Consider the following 25,090-nt stretch of genomic DNA (forward strand, 5'->3'; position numbering starts at 1 on the left):
TTCACAGGACCCAAAATGTTAACTCTGCTTTCTCTCCACAGATGCTGCCTGACGTGCTGAGCTTTTACAGCAATTTCTGGTTTTGTTTCTGATTCCCAGCATCCACTGTTCTTTGGTTTTTATGCCCATCCCATTATGCCTTTCTTTAAATAAATGAAAGCATGGAGGACAATACTTGCCCAGTGCATTCTTTACAGCAATACTTGGACCAATCAGAGTCAATTAATCAACCATTCAGCATCCTTTTCTCACACAGTATAAATTGCTGCTCCCATTGGAATTTTGCATTCTTGTGTCTGTCCTGATGACTGCAATTTGAAAAGCTGAGAAAACATGTCCCTTTTCAGCAATACTCATTACCATTTAATGGAGAAAGGACTTTTCAATTCCTTTAATTGACAACATGCTGAAGTGAAGAAAACTTACTGAATTAGTTTTAGGTTAATTGGAAACTTTATATGGCACAGAGGGAGACCATTTGGCCCCTTGATGTCCCGTCACTTTGTCCCATTCTGCTGCTTTTTGTCACAAATATTTCCTTTACAAGAATTTATTCAATTCCTTTTTGAAAGTTATTACTGATTGTGTTTCCACTACTTTTTCTGTTCATTCTACATAATAATTCTTTAATGCTTCAAATCTACAGTCCTCATATCAACTCTGGTTTCGTTGCCAATTAACTTAAATCAGTGGCTTATAGTTACTGACCTGTCACTGGAAAGTTTCTCTCTGTGCTTGACTACATTTGTATGAAGGCGGTTATGCCATTGTACCACAAGGATGTGCCCGCATGCTTTGGATTAGAAGATAGTTACAGTTTAGCAATTTTATCTACAGGAAACATCTACAGAGGGACATTGTAGAGTGATAGATTTACTGCTGAACAGTTCTGTTTTATTGATTAGTTTCCTGGGTTATGACCTGCAATGGCAAATGGTGTCTTTTGTTTTAACAATGTAGTTCTTAGCACGAGTGCATTAATTACTGTGCTTTGAGGGAGACGTTAAACCAAGATGCTGTCTTGCTTATTCCTGTGGTTCTGTTGCATCTTAAGGTCTTGTGAAACTATTCATTGAAAAGCAGGGAGTTTCCTAGGATCGTGGCCAACAATTTAGCCTCAAGTGACACCAACCACTAAATCAGCCCAACAGCAGCAAGGCATTACACAGCAGATTATCTGAAAGCTTGAAGGAGTATAGAATTAGGGGGAAGATAGCAAACTAGATTGTGTGCAGTACTGGGGTCTATATTGTAAGGAGGAAATTGAGCATTTAATAGAAATCTACTTGGAATGAGGATAAATACCAAAAATGTCTTGTTTTCTTTTCATTAGTGCCACTCAGGTTGCAAGGCATTCTGATCAACAGGTTTAAAATTATAAGAGGAGGTGTGAGAGTAGATCAGAGCACAATATTTTTTAACGGTTTGAGCAATTAGAAATGGAGTGTGTCTCAGCCACAGGATTAGATGTAATAGATTTAGAATTTAAGAGGGCAGGTAAAAGTACATGATAATCGGTTGTGGGGCTAACTCACTCATCCCAGATAAATACCATCTCCAATATCAGTGTCAATGTGAATGGCAGTATGGATACCGCAATGAGGAAATCATTCTGTGTGTTTCTTTTCTTGGCACAGCAACATTTTCAATAATTTCACAGTCATGACTGGACTTTTGATTCTGCTTCCAGCACTTTTCACTCTAAACGCGAATTTCTCGAAGAAAATCCCATACTTTTTGAATGTTATGAAGAGGATTAGAATGAGTAGAAGGGGCTGGATTGCAGTCTTCTCAAATGAAATGCTGATTCCTCCTACACAGATACTGTAAACACACATATACAAGTGTGAAGAGAAAATGGAATGTAAGTCACCACAACTTGCTCGTGGAGCAAGCTCCCAACCACCAAATTTTCCACTAAAAGACAGAGAATATCTCAAGTCATTAGCACATTGTTGCTTGATGTACACAATTTGGCTTCTGTGTTTCTGACTTTACCACAGTGTTTACAACATCATATATATAAAAAAAACCTTCATTTGGCTGTGGAGTCCTTTGGGGGTGCCCTGAGATTACGAACAATCCTAACCAAAGTGCAAGTCTACTTTCGTGCAAGCATACTGCCTTTGCAAATATATGCAGATGGCTGTTTATCAGTTACCATCAGTACACTTGCAGAGAAAGCACATTATAAAACCATGTTATGAGGAGACAAGTTGACTTAGTTCTGACAAGCGACAGCTGTGTGATAAGCCAATTTAGTTTGTTTGACAACATAGCCGCTGAACTTGCTCCTTTGTTTCCAGACATGACTGTTTCAAAGCATTCCTGGCTTGTTTCCTATATCCAAATCTCCGTAAACTCGAGGTCATCCAAATTTCTGCAACCCATGTTCTACCTTTACAAAGCCCTGTTCGTCCATTACCTCTGTGCTTACTTGTGTAAATTTGCTGCCGATCAAGCAGCATTTTGACTTGAAAATTCCCATCCTTGTTTTCAAGTCTGTAACTTCTTTCAGCCCCACATCGTGCTGAGTTACCTGCACTGCCCCTGGCCTCTTGAACATCCCCAAATTTGACCTGTCTGTTGGTGGCCATGCCCCTGTTACCAAGTTCCTAGTGCCCTTCCTGCACCTCTCAGCCTTTCAATGTCATTTTCACATTTAAGAGTTTCATTAAACTAAACCTAGGCCGTGCTTTTAGTCACTTGACCTGATAATTCCTTAAATGGCTCGATGTAACTGTTTGTTTTACAAACATTCTGTCAAGCGCCTTAGAATGTTTGAGTACATTAAAGGCACTATATAAAGGTAATTGTTGTTGTCATTCTGACCTCATGGAAAGGATCTGCAATTTCAGTCTCTCCAAATCAGAGCCCATTAGAAATCGTGGGTACAGGGTCTAGGGGAAAGGATTCTGCTTTTTGCAAATACACAATACTAAATCACAAGTCCTAAAAGGGATGTGAAAATTGCCATCCCCGCCAACATTACTGAACATTAATGACATTGTATCGGAGGTCTCAAGGACACCCTCCATCTGCTATCTAAAGAACACATTTTCATTCAAACAAAGTTCATCAACTTTCCCCCCACCGTCCTGTCCAGTTGCTAGTTACAAAACATATTTGTTTCTCTTAAAATGTTAAAAGGCACATAATGCCACAAACATCATGATTAATGACCTTGGTAATGGATGGAATCGCTGGCTGAACACATTGTTTCACAATGTTACAGACTCATCCGTTAAGAAAAAAACCCTCAGCCCAAGCTGTTATTCTAATGTTTAAAAACTGTTCTTAGGGTGATGGTACCATTGTAGTTAGGTAGCAGACTGGATTTGTTAATGAGTGACCCTCCTCCGTCTCCATAGTCTTTCTCTGATAGGTTTGCGGTCCAGACCTTGGAGCAGACAATGGCCTAATGGTATTAACACTAGACAGTTAATCCAGAGACACAGGTAATGTTCTGGGGACCAGGGTTTGAATCCTGCCGAGGCGGATGGTGGAATTTGAATTCAATGAAATATCTGGAATTAAGAATCTAATGATGACCATGAACCCATTGTTGATTGAAACCCGTCTGGTTCACTAATGTCCGTTAGGGAAGGAAACTGCCATCCTTACCTGATCTGGCCCAGAGCAATGTGGTTGACTCTGAACTGCCCTCTGGGCAATTAGAGATGGGCAATAAATGCTGCCTAGCCAGCAACACCCTCAACCTGTTAATGAATTAAAATAATTATTTTCTTTATTCAACCTTTCTCACCCATTTTAAATGCTCCTTGTAATTACTGTTGTCTGTTACACTGTTGTGAAATTAAACATGACAATCATGGAGAGAAATTAACCTTTAGCTGGAGTCGCTGTTACTTTCCACTTGCTGTCTTTTTGTAAATAAGGCTATTCATTTAACAGTTAAGGTCATTCTGTGGTTCATTTGATGTATCGCAAATTGTACTTTCTAAAAAAGTCTGCCGTTCAAAACCTTTCTTACTTAAATGTTTAACCTTCCTCCAATACCCAGCATAAATATTTGAAAATATTTTCAGTCAACTGAGCAATGCCAAATGTTAAATGCTTTGAGCTACTGTGTTAGATATCATTTTAGTCAGAAGAGTCATAGAATCATACAGCACAGAAACAGACCCTTTGGTCCAACCAGTCCATGCTGAACATAATCCCAAACTAAACTAGTCCCACCTGCCTGTTCCTGGCCCATATCCCTCCAAACCTTTCCTACTCAAATGCCTTTTAACTGTTGTAATTGTACCCACATCCACCACTTCCTCAGGAACTTCATTCCACATGCAAACCATCCTCTGTAAAACATTTGCCTCTCATGTCTTTTTTAAATCGCTCTCCTCTCACCTTAAAGGTATGTCCCCTAGCCTTAAAATCACCCATCCTAGGGAAAAAAACAACTACCATTACCTATATCGATACCTCTCATTATTTTGTAAACTTCTATCAGGTTGCCTCTCAACCTCGTACGCTGTAGTCAAAAAAGTCCCAGCCTATCCAGCCTTTCTTTATAACTCAAACCTTCCATACCCGGCAACATCCTGATAATTCTCTTCTGAACCCTCTCCAGCTTGATAATATCCTTCCTATAACAGGGCAGCCAGAATTCCAGTGTACACAGTATTCCAGAAGAGGCCTTACCAATGTCCTGTACAACATCAACATGACATCCCAACTCCTACACTCAAAGGACCGAGCAATGAAGGCAAGCATGCCAAATGCCTTTTTAACCACCATGTCTACATGTGACGCAAACTTCAAAGAATTATGTACCTGCACCCCAAGTCCCTCTGTTCTACAAAACTACCCAAGGCCCTACCATCAGGCTGTATTGATTGACAAAAATTATTTTTATAAAGACGACGTTGATATTACAAAGTTCACTTTTGTTGAATCCCTCAGTGGTTGATAGGAATATAGGGACATGAGTTAGCCTGTTTTCAGTCTTTAATTAAAATCAAAAGAACTGTGGATGCTGTGATTCAGGAACAAAAATAAACAGGAACAAAACCCACCAGACCCAAAACATTAGCTCTGTTTCTTTCTTCACAGATGCTGCCAGACCTGCTGAGCTTTTCCAGCAACGTTGTTTTTGTTTTAGTTTTTAATACTGTAGTAAATTGGCATACTCTGACGATAACACTGTTTAGATAGCTCAAGTGTAAATTTCTGTACGGCTTCCTGTTTCCCACCAAAGCCCAAGAATTTTCAACATGAAAAAAGAGGCACATCTTTATTTGGGTAACACCACTTAATGGCATCTGAAGATAATCATCCCAGCTAAACACAAGTCACATTAACTGGCTGGGTGGGAACGTGGAAAGAGCTGGAGATGTAGAAATGCAGTGCTGTGGAGATACCTGCAGCCACTGATGATGCATGCACGCCGACATCACTGGACTGGAGAACTTGTTCCAGGAAGACGCCAGTGTCAGCAGTGACCCAGCTTCCAGAGGCAACCGTGCTGATGGCAGGCCCAGGAGGTAACCATCTGCATGTAGACCCAGTGCTGAGGCTGGTCTTTCCTCCATTCCTTCCATTTCACTTCCTTCTGTGGAGAACAGGTTGCTGTTCTTTGGTTCCTCATCTGAGGTCTACATTGAGCTGTGTAAGCTGCTGAGAAGGACAACAGCAGTGCATGCAGATCAAAAACCTCCCAGGTAACAGAACTGACTTCCATTACTGTGGGTCTGAAGTCACATGTATGTCAGACCAGGTTAGGATAGCAGATTTCCTTCTGTGAAAGATAATTAATGAATCCTCAGGTGGACTTTTACATGGTAGTCTTATGGTTACCATTCTGACATTAGCTTGAGATGCTAGATTTAATCACTGAATTTCAATTCCACCGATAGCCACGGTGGGGTTTGAACCCTTGTCCCCACGGCATTAAGCAGGCGTCTGGATTACTAATCCAGTGACGTTACCACTATGCTGGCAATAAGCAGTTGTCATAGATAAGCCTTTCTGAAGAAGGGTCCCGACCCGAAACATCAGCTTTCCTCCTCCTCTGATGCTGCCTGGCCTGCTGTGTTCCTCCAGCTCCACACTGTGTTATCTCTGACTCCAGCATCTGCAGTTACGACTATTTCTGAAGCAGTTGTCATATCTTTGCACCTAAAGACTTTCCAACCTGCTATCTGTTCAGCCCCATCAATACTGGCTGTTGCCTTGCTTTCATAGAATCATTGAATCCCTATGGTGCAGAAGCAGGCCATTTGGCCCATGCAGTCCACATCGACCCTCTGAAGAGAATACCATCCAGAGCCACCCACCTACCCCATCCCTGTAACCCTGTATTCCCCACAGCCAATCCACCTAACCTGCACATTATTGGACTGCGGGAGGAAACCGGAGCACCCGGAGGAAAGAGATAACAAGGTGTAGAGCTGAATGAACACAGCAGGCCAAGCAGCATCAGAGGAGCAGGAAGGCTGACGTTTCGGGCCTAGACCCACCCGGAGGAAACCCACGCAGACACGGAGAGAATGTGCAAACTCCTCACAGACAGTCACCCAAGCCTGGAATTGAACCCAGGTCTCTGGCGCTTTGAGGCAGCAGTGCTAACCACTGAGCCACTGTGCCACCCAAAATTTGTTCAAAATGGAAGTTCCAGTCAGCCCAGGAGAATTGTGCGCTAGTAATAAAGCCGGTGTTCAGGGTTCCAGATGCAGGCAATTAGCTTTTAACATATATTGATAGAAGACCCACTGACAAGTTAAAGTACCTCCCACCACCTAACATTCGATCTACGATCTCGCTAGTGATTTACAACAGTTTGTATAGTTGCCTTCCTTTTGTACTCTCCCATCTCAATTTCTAAAACAAAGGATCCCCGCAGCTCTTTAAACAGCATTCTCAATTTGTGATGCCAACTTTGAATGTTTATGTACTCCCTGCTTCTTGAAAATTGTACCTTCTGTGAAGCATGTTTTGAAGCTGGTTCTCAGAGAGGTGATACCGCAATATTTAAATATAAATCTTTCCTTAATCCTCTACTGGAACACTTTAGATGTCTTGATTTCCTCTAGCAGTCAATCAACTCGGCTTTTTGAAAGGAGTCAAACAATTTAATGTCATTTACTGATCTTTGTGATAGGGGCTGAAATGCCTTGAAGCTGGAAATTCAGATTTCTACCATTTCATGGGTAACAGGAAAAGGACTAGCGGCTTCTCAGTGTTTGGTGGATTAGGGCAAGTTCAGGTGGAGAGAGGACTGTGTGCAAACATTCCTGTTAGCATCTAATCTGTCACCCTGATTACTTAGAAATTTCCCAACTGTACAATCATTTCTGTTGTGATGTTGTGGAGTATAAATCACATGGCAAGCTAAATCCATTGTATTCAAAAGACTGAATGTTAGAAAAATGCCCAGCAAGGTATCAGTATTCACGTAACAATGATAATCAGTGCTGCACCAAGTATCATTGTCTTTACTAAACAGATATGAGATATCCAATTCTCCCTGGAATCAGCATCTATCTCAGTTTCCAGTTCTATCTCATGATAGTCTTCAGCCACATTGTTACAGGAAAGAAGAATAAAGTATTCATACTTTGTTTGGATGATGTTAGAAAGAGTAAGTTCCACTATAGTCAGGAGTAAGCTGTTGCTGCAACTCTGAGAAACCATGAGCATTTGAAACCTTGGCCAGTCCCTGCCAGATAAGTTCATGGTTTCTGCAGGTAATTTGCATACTTGCCGATGCCAGAACCTGCCACAAATACATCACATGAAAATAATTCTCTGCAGGCTGCCCATAGGCACAGACCTTGGCCAGTTAAATTTGCATAGTGACATAGTGACAGGTATTGTCGGTACTGTAATAGACTTTCCCATCAAGCACTGGTGTAAGGCTTGGTAGCTCTGAAACTCTACCTATCAAGCTTTCTATTGTAGGTATAGGCAGAGGTACTGAGAAGAAGATGGCCACTGTTTTAAAAGATAAGGGGACTCATTTTAAACTGGTTGACTAATAAATATTACTAAATTCATGCTTCTCTGAACTTTCCTCTCTTGTTCTCCTAAGACCCATATAGCTTGTTTGAGGTAGTCAGAATTCTATGCTTGACTTTGCTTCATTCAGTGTTTGATTCTGCCTCACCATTGCTGGAAAGCTGGCTCTTCTGGAGATATGTAACAGCAAGTTCCTCCTGGACAATGATGTTCTCAAGTTCATAGCACGGCCCTGACCTCTTCTGAGTTTGCAAAGAAACGGTGGACTCTTCAGTAAACTACCTGTGAACCTAGAATGGGCCTTGCATTTGGAGAGAGGGTGTGAAAGGGGGAGAATGAGAGTCAGGTGTGAGGGGTGGTTCCACGCAACGTCAATGAAAACAAGCTTTATCCAGATAAATAGTTTCTAAAGATTTATCCAATGCAGCTATTAGTCAACTAAGTCTCAATTTGTTTTTCCATGTCTATGTTACTAGATGGTGTGAGTGTCCCTCCTCAAGCCTGCAACTGTAAACAGTGCTACAATAAGGCATATCAACATGGTCTCTTTCCTCTACCCCTGAGATATAACCAAGATACCTCTGTGAGTGAGGTGTCACCCATTCAGTCATATGGATGCGGACTGGTTAACTCTACCCCCATGTACTTGGCAAGATATCCTTATAGTGGAGGAGCACAAGGCAACTTCATCCAAGTGCCATCACAAGGACCAGTATATGGGTGAGTACAGTTGCTTGAATTTCACATTCTTATCCCTTTCTGTTTGTTTCCAATGGTTTCCAATGGGTTTTTTTTTTACTTTACACTCTTTTCCAAATCCGTATGTATAAATATGTGTGTAGGTGTGAGGGAGAATGTGAATATGAAGCATGCTTCTTCCTGTCTCTCACATTCAAGCAGTCGGGGAGTATTCCCTCACACTCCTGACCAGTATCTTCTAGATGATGGACCAGCTTTGGGGAGTCAGGAGATGAGTTACTTGCTGCAGGATTCCTAGCCTCTGAGCTGCTCTTGCATCTACAATATTTATATAATTAGACTTGTTCAATTGCTGATTAATGGTTGATGTTGACAGCAAACGAATTAGAGATGGTAATGCCATCTGACCATCAAGGGGAAATGGTGAGGTTCTCTCTTGTTAGAGATAGTCATTACCTGGCATTTATGTGGCATAACTATTACTTGCCACTTACTAGCCTTAATGACTACTGCCCAATAGCTCTGACCTCAATAATCATGAAGTGCTTCAAGAGGCTGGTCATGGCCCACATCACCTCCAGTCTCCCCACCTGCCTCGATTCCCTACAGTTTGCCTACCAACATACCAGGTCCGCAGCAGATGCCATATCCCTAGTTCTGCACTCATCCCTGGAACATCTGGACAACAAGGACGGTACGTCAGACTCCTGCTCATTGACTACAGCTTCACCTTCAACACCATTATCCCCTCCAGACTGATCTCAGAACTCCAAGACTTTGGTCTCAGCTCTGCCCCCTGCAACTGGATCCTTAGCTTTCTGACCCACAGACCATAATCAGTGAAGATAGACCACTGCACCCTCTCCACAATAACACTCAACACTGGAGACCCCCAAAGATGCGTCTTCAGTCCCCTACAGTGCTCCCTTTACACCAATGACTGTGTTGCCAAATTCCAGATGAGTGCCATCTACAAGTTCACTGATGACACCACTATGGTAGGATGGATATCAAAAAAACATCGAGTCAAAGTACAGAAGGGAGATAGAGCGCTTGTTGACCTGGTGCAATGAGAACAACCTCTCTCTCAATGTCGGCAAAACTAAAGAACTGATCATTGACTTCAGAAAGAAGGGAGGAGAACACGTCGCCATCTACATTAACGGAACTGAGGTTGAGAGGGTGAGGAGCATCAAGTTCCTCGGAGTGATGATAATTGACAGCCTGTCCTGGACTTCCCACGTACATGTGACAGTCAAGAAGACACAACAATGCCTCTTCTTCCTCAGGCAGCTCAGGAAATTTGGCATGTCCATAAGGTCCCTCACCAACCTCTACAGATGCACCATTGAAAGCATACTGTCCGGTTGCATAACAGCCTGGTACGGCAACTGCTCTGCCCAGGACCTAAGAAACTAGAGAAGGTTGTGTGCACAGCCCAGACCATCATGGAAGCCAACCTCCCATCCATGGACTCTATTTACACGGCTCGCTGCCATAGAAAGGTGGCCAACATCCTCCCACCCTGGTAATGACCTCCTGCAACCTCTTTCAACAAGCAGAAGATACAGAAGCCTGAACACACGCACCAACAGGTTCAAGAACAGCTTCTTTTCCGCCATTATTCGACAGATGAATGGACTCTGTAGCTCTAAATAATGCTGACCTTGCCTAGCACGCAGCCTGTGCAATGTAACCTGTATGCATATGTCTAGTTTTTTTTTTCACCCAATGATCCGTATCTCCTTGCTTACTATGATCTGCCTGTACTACTCGTAAACAAAGCTTTTCACCATACTTAGGTATACATGACCATAAATCAATCAATCAAATCAAATTATAGTATTTTTTTAAAGGTTTTGAGGTTTTCTGCATTAACTATCCTCCCAGACAGTGCTTTCTAGATTTGCTCCACCCTCTGGGTGAAAAAGGTTTCCCTCAATTCCTGAAGAAGGGTCCCGACCTGAAACGTCACCTTTCCTGTTTCTCTGATGCTACCTGGCCTGCTGTGTTCCTCCAGCTCCACACTGTGTTATCTCCCTCAATACCTCCTGCCTTTCAGTTTAAAATTGTGTCTCCTGTGGTAATGGTAGAATGGAGGATATGCAGGCCATGAGTTTGCACATGGTGTTGGAGTATGATTCTGATGCAACAGATGACCTACAGAGCCTCATGGATGTGCGGTATTGAGTTGCTAGATCTGTTCAAAGTCAGTCCCATTAAATATGCTGGTAGGGCCATACAATATGCTGGAGGTTATCCATAAAATCATAAGAAATAGGAACAGGAGTTAGCCATTTGGCTTCTCAAGCCTGTACCACCATTCAATGGGATCATGCCTGATCTGACATTCCTCATGTCCACTTTCCTGCATTTTCCCCTTAACGCTCTATTCCCCGACTGATCAAGAATGTTTCTATCTCAGCCTTAAATATTTACAAGAACTCTGCTGCACAGCTCTCTGTGGCAAGGAGTTCCAAAGTTTCGCAACCCTGCTAGAGAAGAAATTCCTCCTCATCTCAGTCTTAAATTGGCACTGCTTAATTCTGAAACTATTTCCCCAGTCCTGGACCCTCCCACGTGGGGAATCTCCTCTCAACATTTACCATGTCAAGCCCCTTAAGAGTCCTACATGTTTTAAGGAGATCACCTCTCATTCTTCTAAACTCCAGTGAGTAGAGTCCCAACCTGTTTAGCCTTTGCTCATAAGACAATCCGTCCATACCACGGATCATCCTTGTGAACCTTCCCCGAACTAGCTCCAATGAAACAATAACTTTCCTTAAATAAGGGGACCAAAACTCCAGATGTGGTCTCACCAGCACCTAGTACAGTTGTAGTAAGACTTCCCTACTCTGATATTACAACCCCTTTGAAATAAGGGCCAGCACTCCATTACCCTTCCTGATTACCTGCAGCATCTGTGTACTAGCTTTCTGTGTTTCAACTACAAGTACCCCCAAGTATCCTTAAAGTGAAAATGGAATATTGTATCCACAAGGGCTGTGCGATGGTCACTCTTACCAATACTATCATGGACAGATGTAACTGCAGCTGGCAGATTAGTAGGGATGAGGTCAAGTATGTTGTTCCCTCACCTCCTGCTGCAGACCCAGTCTAGCAGCTATGTCCTTTAGGACCCGACCAGCTCGATCAGTAGTACTGCTGCTGAGCCACTCTTGGTGGTGGACATTGAAACCCCCACCCAGAGTACATTTTGTGACCTTGCCATCCTCAGTGCTTCCTCCAAGTGTTGTTCCACAAGGAGAAGCACCAATTCATCAACTGAGGGAGGAAAGGGGCCAGAGGTGACAGGAGATTTCCTAGTCCATGTTTGAATTATGCCATGAGATTGCATGGGGCTCAGAGACAACAGTGACTCCCAAAGCAGCTCTTTTCCAACTATGATAGATCTGTCCTGCCCTGTGGGACAGAATATATCCAGGGATGGTGATGACAGGGTCTGGGAGATTGTCTGTAAGGTTTGATTCTGTGAGTCTGACTATGTCAAGCTCTTGTTTGACTAGTCTGTGAGACAGCCCTCAGATGTTGGTAAGGAGGACTTTGCAGGATTAATAGGGCTGCATTTGCTGTTTTGTTTTCGGTGTGGCCCAATGCCACAGGGTCCATGCAGTTTCATTCTTGTATTTAGGCTTCACAGCAATTGAGTATGAATTCATACTTCATACAATTTGCTAAGTGAAGTAGCTCTCCAGTGGCCGGTATTCCATCAACAAGTCTCCCTCTATTTATACATGAACTGTCCTTGGCTGCCTCATACAGAGTCAGGCACCAGAGCGTTTCAACACTTTTATGTCAGCCAGGGCTCCCTGCTTGGACGAGAGTAACAGCTCCAATCAGGGAACTCATATTCTATGAGGTCCAGCTGGCCGACCTCGTTACAATCACAACACGAGGCCATTTCAGGGGAAGTTATGTATCAACTACAAGTAGGCCAGACCGGATAATGATGGCAGATTTCCTGTAGTGAACAGATGGATTTTTAACGCACTTCACAGATGGTTAAATGGTCACCATCAGACTAGCTTTATCTAATTCCAGATTTTGTTAGATTCTCATTTCACCACCTGGCAAGGTGATTGGCATGAGATTCCACATAAGTACTCCAGTGATACTATCACCACACCAGCAACTCCCCTAAGACTACCTTAGTTGTAAAGACCAATATGTAGAATCAGTTTGGTAGAATTAAGAATTAGTAAAGATAAATTTAGCAATTAGCAATACTTTGTGGTTCCCTAACAATAATTATAATGTAAGAGAGAACCTACATTAAGAAACATTAGAGTCAGTGAGAAAGGTATGGTGATAATAGTGGGCAATTTTAATCAACATTCAGATTGGATGAATCAAATTGGCGAAGGTAGTCTGGAATATGAATTCATGGAGTGTATTCAGGACATTTTCTTAAAGCAGTATGTTTAAAATCCAACCAGAGAGGAGTACATTTTAATGTGCAATGAGACAGGATTAATCGATTAATAAAGGAACCTCTAGCTGACACTGATCACAACAGGATTGAACCTCACATTCAGTTTGAGGGTGAAGAATGTGGGTCTAAGTTTAGTGTTTTGCACTTAACTAAAAGTATTTGCAAGGATACGAAAGCAGAGCCTGCCAAAGTGAATTGGGAAATTAGGCAAAACATTAAGATAGTGAAGGTTCAGTGACAGACCTTCAAGGAGATATTTCATAACACTGAACAATACGTTCCAGTGAGAAAGTGAGATTCTAAAAAGGACATATAATTTGTAACTCACTACGGAAATTGGGGATACTATCAAATTGAAAGAAAAAGGTTTACAATTCTGCAAAGATTAGCATCAGGCCAGAAAATTGGGCAGAATTTAAAAACTAGCAAAAAATTTACCAAAGTAATTGGAATAAGAAAACTAACCAGAGAAGTAGAGAATGTAAAAAAAAAGAGTTTGTAAATGTATTTAAAAAGGAACAGAGTAACTAAAGTGAGTGTTAGTCCTCTAGAGAATGAATATGTGCAATAAATAACAGGAAATAAGGAAATTGTAGAAGTGTTGAATAGATATCATGTGTTCATCTTTCAGCTGGAAGACATAAATAACATCCCATAAGCACTTGTCATCAAGAAGTGAAACACAGGAGGAACTTAAAACAACCACAAAACATAATGAAAAGTTGCTAGATCTGGACAAATTCAACTGGAAATCTGGCTGACAAGTTCTCAGGACCAAATGGTCTGTATTCTAAGGTTTTAAAGGAAGTGACTGCTGAGTTAGTTATGGTAATAATGGTAACTTTCCAGAATTCTTGATATTCTGGAAATATCATATTAAATTGGACAATTGTGGACGTACCTCCTGTATTTGAGAAAGGAGGGAGACAGGATCAAGGAAACTGGAGGCCTGTTAAAATAGCAGGATACTTAGAAAATCTCAATGCAATGCAAGGACGAGTCAATATGGTTTTGTGAGAAGGAAGTCGTGTTGAACTATTTTATTGGAGTTCTTTGAGAAATTAAAAACAAGATCAATAAAGGATGGCCAGAAAATGTTGAGTACTTGTATTTCCAGAAAGCATTTGATAATGTGCAACATCAAAGGTTATCTGCAAATTAAAAGTTCCTGGTGTAGATGGTGACATTAATTTAAAAGAAAATGAAAGCTTTTCACTGTGTTTTACTGTATTCTTACTGTAAAATACAAGTTGATAAAATCATTCAAATTATTCAAATTAGCATTGAAAGAAGAAACCAAAATGGGTTATTTTTGGGTTGGTAAGCTGCAACTTGTGGAATACCACAGGAATCAATGCTGGGACCGCAACTATTTACAATATATATCTATAACTTGGATGGTTGCTGTATTTGCTGATGACACAAAAGGTAGGTAGGCCACTATGTTGTGAAGAAGGACAGGGGGCTAAACTCATTATTTTTTACAACATGACCTTTGCTGGAAGCATTTGCTCCTGGGCGGTGTAGATTCGCTGCTTGGCCTATACACTGTGCCCAAAGTGCCACTCTCCAAGTATGAGCCCAAGCATTAACACCCGTCACCCTTTTGAAGACCATTCCCATTATAGTGTACAGTCCACCATCCAAGGTCAGCACCCTGGATGGTACTTCCTTTGACCAGGACTACTTGAGGTGCAGTCCAGTTGAATTCAGTCAGCTCAGCAACCACTGATCATTATACATTGAATCTGGGCACTGGCCTGACAGAATTAGATACTATCTTTACCAGTACAGCTTTCAGCAACCTAGAATTCACAAAAATCAGTAACTATGTTAGATAATGGTGTAACTTTTTAACAAGACATTCCTGGAAAATCACTATAAAACTTAGACTGTACTTTTCAATCTTTTACTATATGTGTCACTATCTTGTTTTAGAAATGTAGCACCTAGTGTACCAGTCTACTGTGTGTTTAGGAGATAAAGGAACTATGATGTTATCTTGACTTTGGTATAAATGAAAATGTCCATTTGACTTATGAGTTCAGTGTGTTCTGCATGTGTTAACCCAGACGCTGTTTTAGCTGTTAACATAAAAACTCAACTGCAGTAACTAGCTTTAAAACAGAACAATAGAACTGAATGGTGCAGCACCTTTTTATACGACGTATCAGACCGGGATTCAAATCATGCACAAACTAAATCTGAGCATACCTTTTGAGTAAATGATGTTTGGCACAGTCCTGTGGTAGTCTGATATTATATTATTCACAGCATCACCTATCCATCGATGTTTTCGTAATCATCATTCCCTCCTCTCTCAAGTCACTTGGCCCTCAGTATCTTTAGAATCATAGAATACCTACGGCATGGAAGCAGGCCATTCGGCCCATCAAGGCCACACCAACCCTCCAAAGAGCATTCCCCCCACCCCCACCTTATCCCTGTAACCCTGCATTTCCCCTGGCTAATCCACCTAGCCTGCACACTATGGGCAATTTAGCATGCCAATCCACCAAACCTGCACATTTTTGGACTGTGGGAGGAAACCAGAGCACCCAGAGGAAACCCGCGCAGACAATGGAGAGGATGTGCAAACTCCACACAGATGGTCGCCTGAGGATAGAATTGAACCTGGGTACCTGGCACTGTGAGGCAACAGTGCTGCCCACTGAGCCACCCAGTATCTTTCACAAATTAGAAAGCAGATCTTTGTAACTATGGCTTCATGCTGAGGATACTTTGCCGAATCTGAACAGGTGATGTGGGGGAACTGCTCAGCCTCCCTGCTGTCCATCACTGATCAGTTCACCACACTTACTGACATTTACACTGCAGGATGCCAGGCTACCTGTCAGACTGAGGCATCCAGAGTTGGAAGGTCTGGCTCAGAGTATAATAATCAGTGCCCAGGAGAATATCTTCTGAAGCACGAGTGTGTACAGACCTCGTCATTGACTGAAAATCTTTGAGCCAGAAAATTAGCTCCTCACCAGTGACCTGTCATATGATGAATCCTCACCCCAGCTTATCATTGAGGCTAAGTCCATCTAGTAGATTTGCTACCACTTGGCAGGGACTTCTAGGGTGTCCTTAGTCCAGTGTGATAAAGGAAGTACAGTCTAACAAGAAGAGGCATTTGTCTTAAACAAGATGCAAATGGAATGTTTTCCTTTATTTCAAAGGGAATGGAGTATAAAAGTGGGGATATTTTGCTCAAACTATATACCCCCACATCAGACCACACCTGGAATGCTGCTTTGGACACCTTATCTAAGGAAAGATGCACTGGCCTTGGAGACAGTCCAGAAAGCATTCACTAGGGTGGTACCAGGTTGAATTGTCTTAAGAGTAGAGATTGAGTAGGTTAGGCATGTACTCGTTGGAAACTAGAAGAATGAGAGATGACTTTATTGAAAGATAAAAGATTCTTGTGGGGCTTATGAGGGTAGATGTATAAATGTTGTTTCCCTTTCTAGGAGAGGACCAGAGAGCATAATCTCAGATTAATGAGTGGTACATTTCAAACAGAAATGAGGATGTATTTGTTTTCCCAGAGGGGAGTGAATCTGTGGAATGCTTTACCGCAGAGGGCTGTTAGGATGGGTTATTACATATATTCAAGGCTGAGAGGGACAGATTTTTAATTGGTAGGGGAATCAAGGATTATAGAGAAAGGGCAGGAAATTGGAGTGAGGATTAGCAGATCAGCCAAGATCTCATTGAATGGTGGAACAAACTCGATGGGCTGAATGGTGTACTTCTGCTCTTATGTCTTATGGTATTATGTAGTATACTGTATGAGAGCAAATACACACAAGTTAAATTGGTATACTATACATTGTTACTGAAACAATGAAGGAGACTTCACTGATAGATCTTATACCTTTGTGATCCAAAGCTGTTCCCTGCCTGTTCCCCTTCCCATGTGACATCACTATATTGGGTGGTGCTTAATGCACTCCTCAGCCTTTCAGAACTATACAGGCTTATGCAACAGCACTTGCCTTTCCCATCCGCCCAAGTCTTATGGCTGTAATATGATGAATTATATTATCCACCTCCATCATGCCACGGAGTCCAGAACAAAAAGTCTCAGTCTAAGGATATGCGGTCTGCCATTTAGGACTGAAATGAGGGGAAATGTCTTCACCCACAGAACAGTGCATTGCAAGTCTCTTCCACAGAAAGCAATTGAGGCCAAACACTGAATATTTTGCAAAAGGAGTTAGATATAGTGCTTAAGGTGAAAGGGATCAAAGGTTAAAGGGATAAAACAAGAACAGGGTATTGAGTTGATGATCATACTGAATGGGGAGCAGGTTTGATTGGCTCAATGGCCGACTGCTATTCCTATTTTCTTTGTTTCCATGTTTCTAAGTCACTCTGGAGCTGGAAATGTGACCGGAGCCAGTGGGTATCTCTTCCAGCCAGACACATGTTACTGTTGCATAACAGCTTGGAAGGGCAACTGCTCTGCCCAGGACTGTAAGAAACAACAGAAAGTTGTGTACACAGCCTAGTCCATCAAGCAAACCAATCTGCCATCCATGAGTTCCATCTTCTTGTTGCCATGGAAAGGCAGCCAATATCATCAAAGACCCCTCCTACCCTGGTAATGCTCTTTTCCAACCTCTTCCATCTGGCAGAAGATACAGAAGCTTAAACACATGTAACCAACAGGTTCAAGAGCAGCTTCTTCCCTGCTGTTATTGGATTGCTGAATGGGCCTCTCTAATTTCAAATCTAATACTGATCTTGCTTTGTGTACCTCCTGTGCAGTTGTAATCTTGTATCCCTCACTTTGTCTAAACACCCTATGATCTGTATGTCCTTGTATGTTATGATCTGCCTGTACTGCTCGCAAAACAAAACTTTTCATTGTACTTAGGTAAATGTGACAACAATAAATCAAATCATCGAATCAGTTGGGGGTGGAGTAGGGGTATATAGTCAGGGTGCAAAAACCACTGTCTCCCTAGTAATTGGAAGGGTTTTGAAAGAAATGAACTTTGATAATGTGTCTGCGCAGTTGCAATTAACCCAATTCCTAATGCTCCCAGGCCCACAGCACAAACTAAGTCTCAGAAAGCTCGTGAAAAATAGACTGGCAATCTCCTTCAGAAAGGCCAGCAGGAAGGATGGTATTGCAGCCATTCAGCATGGTTCTTTTACATCTGTTGTTCCCAAGTAAACTGAATGATTTCTTCGACATGCTGTTACCATTCTGCAACATGGGTGCATTCACGCTGTGCAGCAGCATGCATGTCTCTCTGTATCATATCAAGCAGGTAAGCACCTCCTTCTCCTAATGAAATGGCAATGTCAAGGGGCCAGCTAATGAAATTCAGGCTGATACCTCTCTTAGTCTATAATAGGTACTTTCTCTTGTTTCACAATCACCTGCTCTGAGAATTAGGCCCCTTTTAATATGTAAATTGAAGCCCTGTGATACAAACACCCCTCTTGACATTTCAGGTGGGCCCACTGTGCAGTGTAGGCTTTTTTTCTGTTCTCCAGACAACAATGTTGTCCTAAATTTCTCCCAGGATGCCTCAGCCCTGACGTCTTGGCAAGTCTCAAATTGGGAACTGTGCAAAGTGACACTCAAAACTGTCATTCCAAGTTGATTTGTAACATCAGCTTGTTGAATGTTCTCTCAATCTTTTTGCTTTGTCTAATCCAAATGAATATTGCCACAACAGAATTATTCAGGCTGTTTCATCTTCCTCAACAGCACTTCTCTACAAAGCTAGACTATGTAAAAATTTGCAAACTATTGCAGTAGTTCTTTTAAAAGAATGTTAGATTGAGTTATGTTGCAACATTGTTTTTAAAGTACATTATTTTCTTGGTAAGTGTCTGATATATTTGTATTAGTCTTCGATCTTCCATCTGTAATATAGCTGAGCATTGGCCAACTCCCCTAGGTGATGTGCGTGTGTGAGCAGGAAGCCCAGTTAGTCTGAAATGGCAGCCAAGAGTTAGCTTTCGTACAAATGAATAGACTGAAAGAAAGTTTTGTGAAAGGGCTTCTTTTTCCCATCAAATATGAGAAAGGAAGCATGCATAATAGACGGAACGTCGACAGAATGACCTGAATTTAACAGAAAATTAAGGAATGAAAAGCAGAGGACAGTGAAACACCTAAACAAAAACATCATGCTGTAAAGCTGTCCTGAACTGTGAAACATAATTGTCTCTCGCATTACACTTCATTCAAGAAAAGCCCAGCAATTACATACCAGTCGATTTCACTTCCTTGGTGGTGAAACTATGAGAAACAATAATTCGGGTTAGAATTTACAGTCATGGAGACCAACGTAAGTTAATTAAGGAGAGTCAGAATGGATTTCTTAAGGGAAAATAGTGTTCAACTGACTCGCTGAAGTTTTCTTTAATCAAGGTCAGAGAGGGTGGATGAGGGGAACACTGTCAATGTGGTTTACATAGAGTTTCAAAAGGTATTTAGACCTGTGTTGCACAATGGGCCTGTAACCAAAGTTATGGGTCATGGGATAAAAGGAACAGCAGCAGCACAGATACAGAATTGGCCAAGTTATAAGAACCACAGAGTAATGGTTAATGGATATTTTTCAGCTGAGAGGAAGGCAGTTCACCAGGATATGGTTGTCATCCTGATATATATTTGAGTGATGTAGACCTTGATAGATGGCATAATTTCAAAGTTAGCAGATGATATAAAACTTGGAACTGTAAAGAGGACAGAGCAGAACTTCAAAAGGACATTGACCAGTTGTTGCAGTGGCAGATAGGTGACAGATGAGGTTCAGTACAGAAAAGTGTGAGGTGATACATTTCAGTAGAAAGAGCATGGAGAGACAAAATAAAATAAAGAACACTAATTAAAAGGCTGTGCAGGAGCAGAAAGACGAGGGGGTATGCATGCATATGTTACTAAATATGATGGGTGGGAGAGCAGTTAATAAAGCAAGCAGTATTCTAGGGTTTATTGCTGTAGGTACAGAGTACAAGAGCAAGGAGGATATGCTGACCCTGCAAAAGACACTAGTTAGACCTCAGCTGGAGTAGTGTGCACACTTCCAGAAGGATGTGAATGCATTGGAGAGGGTGCAGAAGACATTCCATGATTGGTTCCAGGGATGAAGATACACTGGAGAACTTAGAACCATTTTCCTCGGAGAGGAGAAAGCTAAGGAGAGAAGATTTGATTGAAGTTTTCAAAGTCATGAAGGGTTTCAACAGAATAAATGGGAAGAAGCTATTCCCACTCATAAAAGAATCAGGAACAAGTGGGTACAGATCCAAGCTAATTTTCAACAAAAGAGGAAATGCAATCTGAGAGGAAAGTTTTACACACAGCAAGTATTGAGTTCTGAATGCACTTCTTGGATGTACAGTACAGTTTGTTTTAATTGAGACATTCAGGAAGTCATGAGGTGGTAATTGAATAGACATAATGCACAGGGTTATGAGGAGCACGGCATTCGAATTGTAAAGTTCATTCACAGAGGCGATGCAGACGTGCTGGGTCAAATAGCCTCCCTCTACGCCAAAACCATTCTGAGATTCATCCAAAACTTTCTGCATCCTTTTGGATTGTTAATGTTTTTGTCAGCATCACGTTCCTCTAAACAACTGAAGTGATGGACTGTGGGATCACCGAGGATGTGCTCTACCGGAGCACATGTTGTGTACCGGCAAAGGAGCCAGTACATGTTGTGCTGTACTGTGGTGCTGCCGTGTCCAGGAGATGCCAGGCTCTGACGGGTTGGCAGCACCTCCTGCTCCAGCATTGTAATTGCAGTAGAATGCCCACCGACAGATCAATCAGATGCTGGATTGCAGCAAAATCCAAGAGGCTTCTGACCTTGGGAGGGTGCAAATTTCTGTCCAGGAGATTCTTCCACAAGCTGGAAAATCCTAACCAGGGCACCGCCACTCAGCATCAGAAATTGAATCCAAATCTGGGCCTAACTTCACAGCTCTCAGAGCTGTTGCATCAATGGCATTGCCATGTACACAGATTATCTCCACCTGGCACTAACAAAAATTCAGTTAATGATTCATCCCTGGATGTGCATTCCCTGCGAATTCTCATTGATGAAGACTGGCACTTAAGAAACCTGGAAAGGATGGTAAAAGTATGCATAAATTGCTTCAGTCCGTATTCTGATTAAAGGGATGAGATTAAGGCACCTCTGTTGTCAATGAAATTCTGCTTTTTTTTTCCCTTAGGAAGTATCCCAGTTGTGTAAATGCCAGAGATTTGTGCTGTGAGGCAGCTGGACGTATGGCTGCTATTGTCCCTCAGCATGAAGGGCTACCTCTACATGAGAGAGATCACATTGCCTGTGCTTATCCTATCCCCTACAACAACACAAGAGACATTTCCACCAGCAGCACTGATGGACAGGGCACTGTGCGAACTGTGAACCTGCCAGATGCATTAAGTAAGTCTCTTGTTTCTCTCACTCTCCTCTCGTCGATAGGAGACACTCGGGGAGCTCTTAACGTAGAAGGTGCAGGGGAGCTACCTAAAATCAGACCGAGCCCTTTCCTCATTGGCTTTCTTGCTCCAGATTGAAAACATAACTAAATAATTTGTCCAATCAATGGACAGGCCAGACCAGCATGACATGACCACTCTCGGGCACATTGCTATGGCTTTTGAAACGAGACCCAACATTAGAATGGCTCAAAGGCATTGGTGAGGTCAGTGGACGGACTGCACAAGTAAACCTGACTGCCCACACTGATACCCCCATTAAACCTGGCCCAGTATCTGGTCACATATTACTGCATGTGAGATCTTGCAGTGTACTAATGGGCAGCTGGGTTTGTTTCTGTAGCAGTGACTGCAATCTCAAGTCATTCCATTGGTAGTAAAGCATTTGAATTGCAGATGTCAAGAAAGATGCTGTACAAATTCAAGTTCCTTCTCCTCACTCACCTACAAAGTAAAACATTGTTACTTCTGTTATTGCTCTGACTTGTAAATCGCATCTTTCTGGGTTTGACTGATATTTTGATAACCATAATGGAAGCACAATGGGTTGAGTGGATTATCTGAAGATACTGTTTCTTTTATAGGAAAGGTATTCGTTACTTACTCTGTGGACACAGCTAATGAAATTCGTATCTTTGTGAACTTCCTGCGTGTTAATGGTTTTGAAACAGCAGTAAGTAATGCTCCTAGGCCAATTACACACTATTTATTCCTCTGATAAAGGTCCCACCTTGTCAGCCTTGCCCCTCGCCTGAGGCATGGTGACCCTCATGTTAAACCATCACAAGTTGTTTCTCGCAAATGAGAGAGCAGCCCAAGGGCTGGACAGGACTATGGTGACTTTACCTTTACCATACATAGTTCACCTAAAGAACCAGTGTAGGAAGCAATATTGACGAGCAGTTCTGGTTGTTTTATCTTCCTAATGTTCACAGACGGAGGATTTTGAAGCTTTTGGAATCTAACCAAATGTCTTTCCATTACAATAACGAAGACTGAGGAAGGAAGAGTTAAGTAACAGTATATAAAAATATAAAATATATAGTATATATAAAAATTCAGTGATAAGAAACAAGAGTTGTAACGGATGGATATTTTCACAGAGGGTAGAGGCTTGCAGTTGTTTTCCCCAAGGATGGACCAGCTTTAGGCCCAGTATTCCTTGTCATTTTTTTTAGGAAGGGCTTGGAGCCAGATATGAGGAGCTGCATTATCATGTTTCCAATGAAAGGGTACTTGGTAAAGTAGGAAATCATGATGAAGATAATTATAGACTTGTGGACAACATAAACAGGATGATGAAATGGGCAGGACTATGGCAGATCCAGTTCAATATCAAGGAATGGGAGAACCTTCACCCAGAAAGACTGTATCATATAAAAGTGAGGATTTGAAAAAAAGTGTAGATGAGCAGGGACCCTGGTGTCCATTTACACAAATCCTTTAAACTGGGATGGCAAGTTGATGGAGTGGTTAAAAATGACATTGGTTACTTGTAGTTATAAGTGAAGAAATTGTACCCAAAAGGACAGTTGCTTCCCCTTGTCAGAAAGTCTAGCGCCAAAGGGCGTAATCACAGGGTAATATAGAGATGAGGAAAAATTTATTTTCTCAAGAGAGTAGTGAGCCTGTGGAATTCTTTACCACAAAGGGCTGTAGAGGCTGGGTTGTTAAATATATTTAAGGCTGAGACAGATGGATTTTTAGTCCATAAGGGAATCAAATGTTCTGGGTAAGAGGCAGGAAATTGTAGTTAAGGATTGTCAAATTAGCCATGATCTCATTGAATGGCAGAGTGCACTTGATGGGCTGAATGGCCTACTTCTGCTCCTGCATCTTATGTTCTTATGGAATAAAAGCTAAATAGTCATTCTAGAATTCTCTATAACGTCTGGTTAGGCTCTGCTGGAGTGTCTGGGGGCACTACACTTCAGAAAAGATGTAAATGTGAAAAAAGGACAGAGATGGTCCATCAGGAACAACAGACTTCAGTTATGAAGAAAGTCTGGTCATGTAAGGGATGTTCTGCTTAAAACAGAGGCAGTTATAAAGTGACTAATTCAAGATGTTGAGAGGGTTTTATTATGATAGATAAAGAAAATCTATACTGTCTAGTGAGTTGGTCAATATCCAAAGATCATGGACTCAAAATCCATATGGAGGATAAGGAGATTTTATTTTTTCGTTTGGGCGATGTTTAAGATCTAGAACAGACTACCAGAACAGGTGGTGGAAACTGTTTCTGTGAGTAATTTTAAAAGCAAATTGGACAGATATGTGAGCATGAGGAACTTACACGGTTTGGGGCAAAAAGGCTGAAATATGCAACTAGCCAGCACAGGTAAATGGCCTCCTTCAGCGCTGTAACTTTCAGTAATTCTAAGTAACGCAAAGATGAACAAAAACAAACTTACATCCACGTGTATAATGTTGCATGGAGATCTCCATGTGTTCAAAGTCATGCCCTGTCGTTATATTTTACTACTTGCTAGTACACTGTGACCCTGCTGTGCCTCAAGGATAACTGATTCTGTTTGAATTCTCATCCTCCAATTCATAATTTGATGGCTCCTTGCAAACCCTTGATTAAAGATTCTCCAGGTAATGGGCAACCTACAAATGTCTTGTTTAAATCGTCCAACTGCATTCTTATTGTTCAACAGATTGACATTTTTCAAGACTCTGTTCGTGGTATAGACATTATCAAGTGGATGGAAGGCTATCTGACTAACGTAAGTACTTCAGTACAATGAAGCATTGTTGGAATACAGAACTTGGAAGGTGCCAGCTCTGGTTCAGTGGGAGAAACTTTGCCTCTCAGTTAAATGGTTGTGGTTCCAAGACCCGCTCCTGGAAGTGAATGGGTAATTGTGCTGACACTCCAGTGCCAGTGCGCTGGGATGACACCTTTCGCATCCCGGTGCGGTACCCCAAATAGATGGATGTGAAAGTTGCCAAGGTATTTCTTCAGAGAAGAACAGGTGGTACTGTTCCCTATATCCTGACTAACTTTGGTCTACCGGAATAAAATCACTAAAACATGTTGTTTGATTATTATCGCATTACTATTCCTGGGAGTTTTGCTGGGTGCAAATTGGTTGCTGTGTTTGTACACTCAAACAGTAACCAACCTCACTTATAAAATATTTCATTGGCTGTCATAGTTGTGAAAGGCATTATATAAATGCAACGCAACCTGAAAATTCAGAGTTGTGCCATACACATTTTTGAAGATTTAGTCATTGCAGAGTAATTTTTCTCAACCGAACACATGTTATCTACATTCCTTTTGAGAAGTTCTAAGTGGATAGCTTTTCTCTCAGACTGCTGCTGGTCTAAAGCAGTACAGCGAATTAGAGTGATCCCAGATCCAATTGTCAGCCTTGCTGTACTGGTTTCCACTAGGTAGACAGCTCTGACTTCAATCATGTTGAGATAAAGAGGAATAAAAATCAACCAGTAGGGGTGGG

At 41.8% G+C, this 25,090-nt stretch overlaps 1 protein-coding gene across 5 annotated transcripts in view; it reads left to right on the plus strand.

Moving 5' to 3' along the window:
- traf3ip2a (TRAF3 interacting protein 2a) overlaps positions 1 to 25,090 on the plus strand; it is a 79,518-nt gene that overhangs the window by 35,478 nt on the left and 18,950 nt on the right. For 4 of the 5 annotated variants that reach the window (XM_048597179.1, XM_048597181.1, XM_048597180.1 and 1 more), the window contains 4 exons: positions 8,454 to 8,697; positions 21,350 to 21,564; positions 22,205 to 22,293; positions 24,284 to 24,352. In XM_048597179.1, coding sequence (XP_048453136.1) covers positions 8,454 to 8,697; positions 21,350 to 21,564; positions 22,205 to 22,293; positions 24,284 to 24,352 — 617 coding nt within the window. Of the gene's footprint in view, positions 1 to 8,453; positions 8,698 to 21,349; positions 21,565 to 22,204; positions 22,294 to 24,283; positions 24,353 to 25,090 lie in introns of those variants that run through there. The other variant, XM_048597183.1, reaches the window with a different exon arrangement.

The sequence above is a fragment of the Rhincodon typus genome, chromosome 5, assembly GCF_021869965.1.
Source record: "Rhincodon typus isolate 14 chromosome 5, sRhiTyp1.1, whole genome shotgun sequence".
NCBI classification, from domain to species: domain Eukaryota; kingdom Metazoa; phylum Chordata; class Chondrichthyes; order Orectolobiformes; family Rhincodontidae; genus Rhincodon; species Rhincodon typus.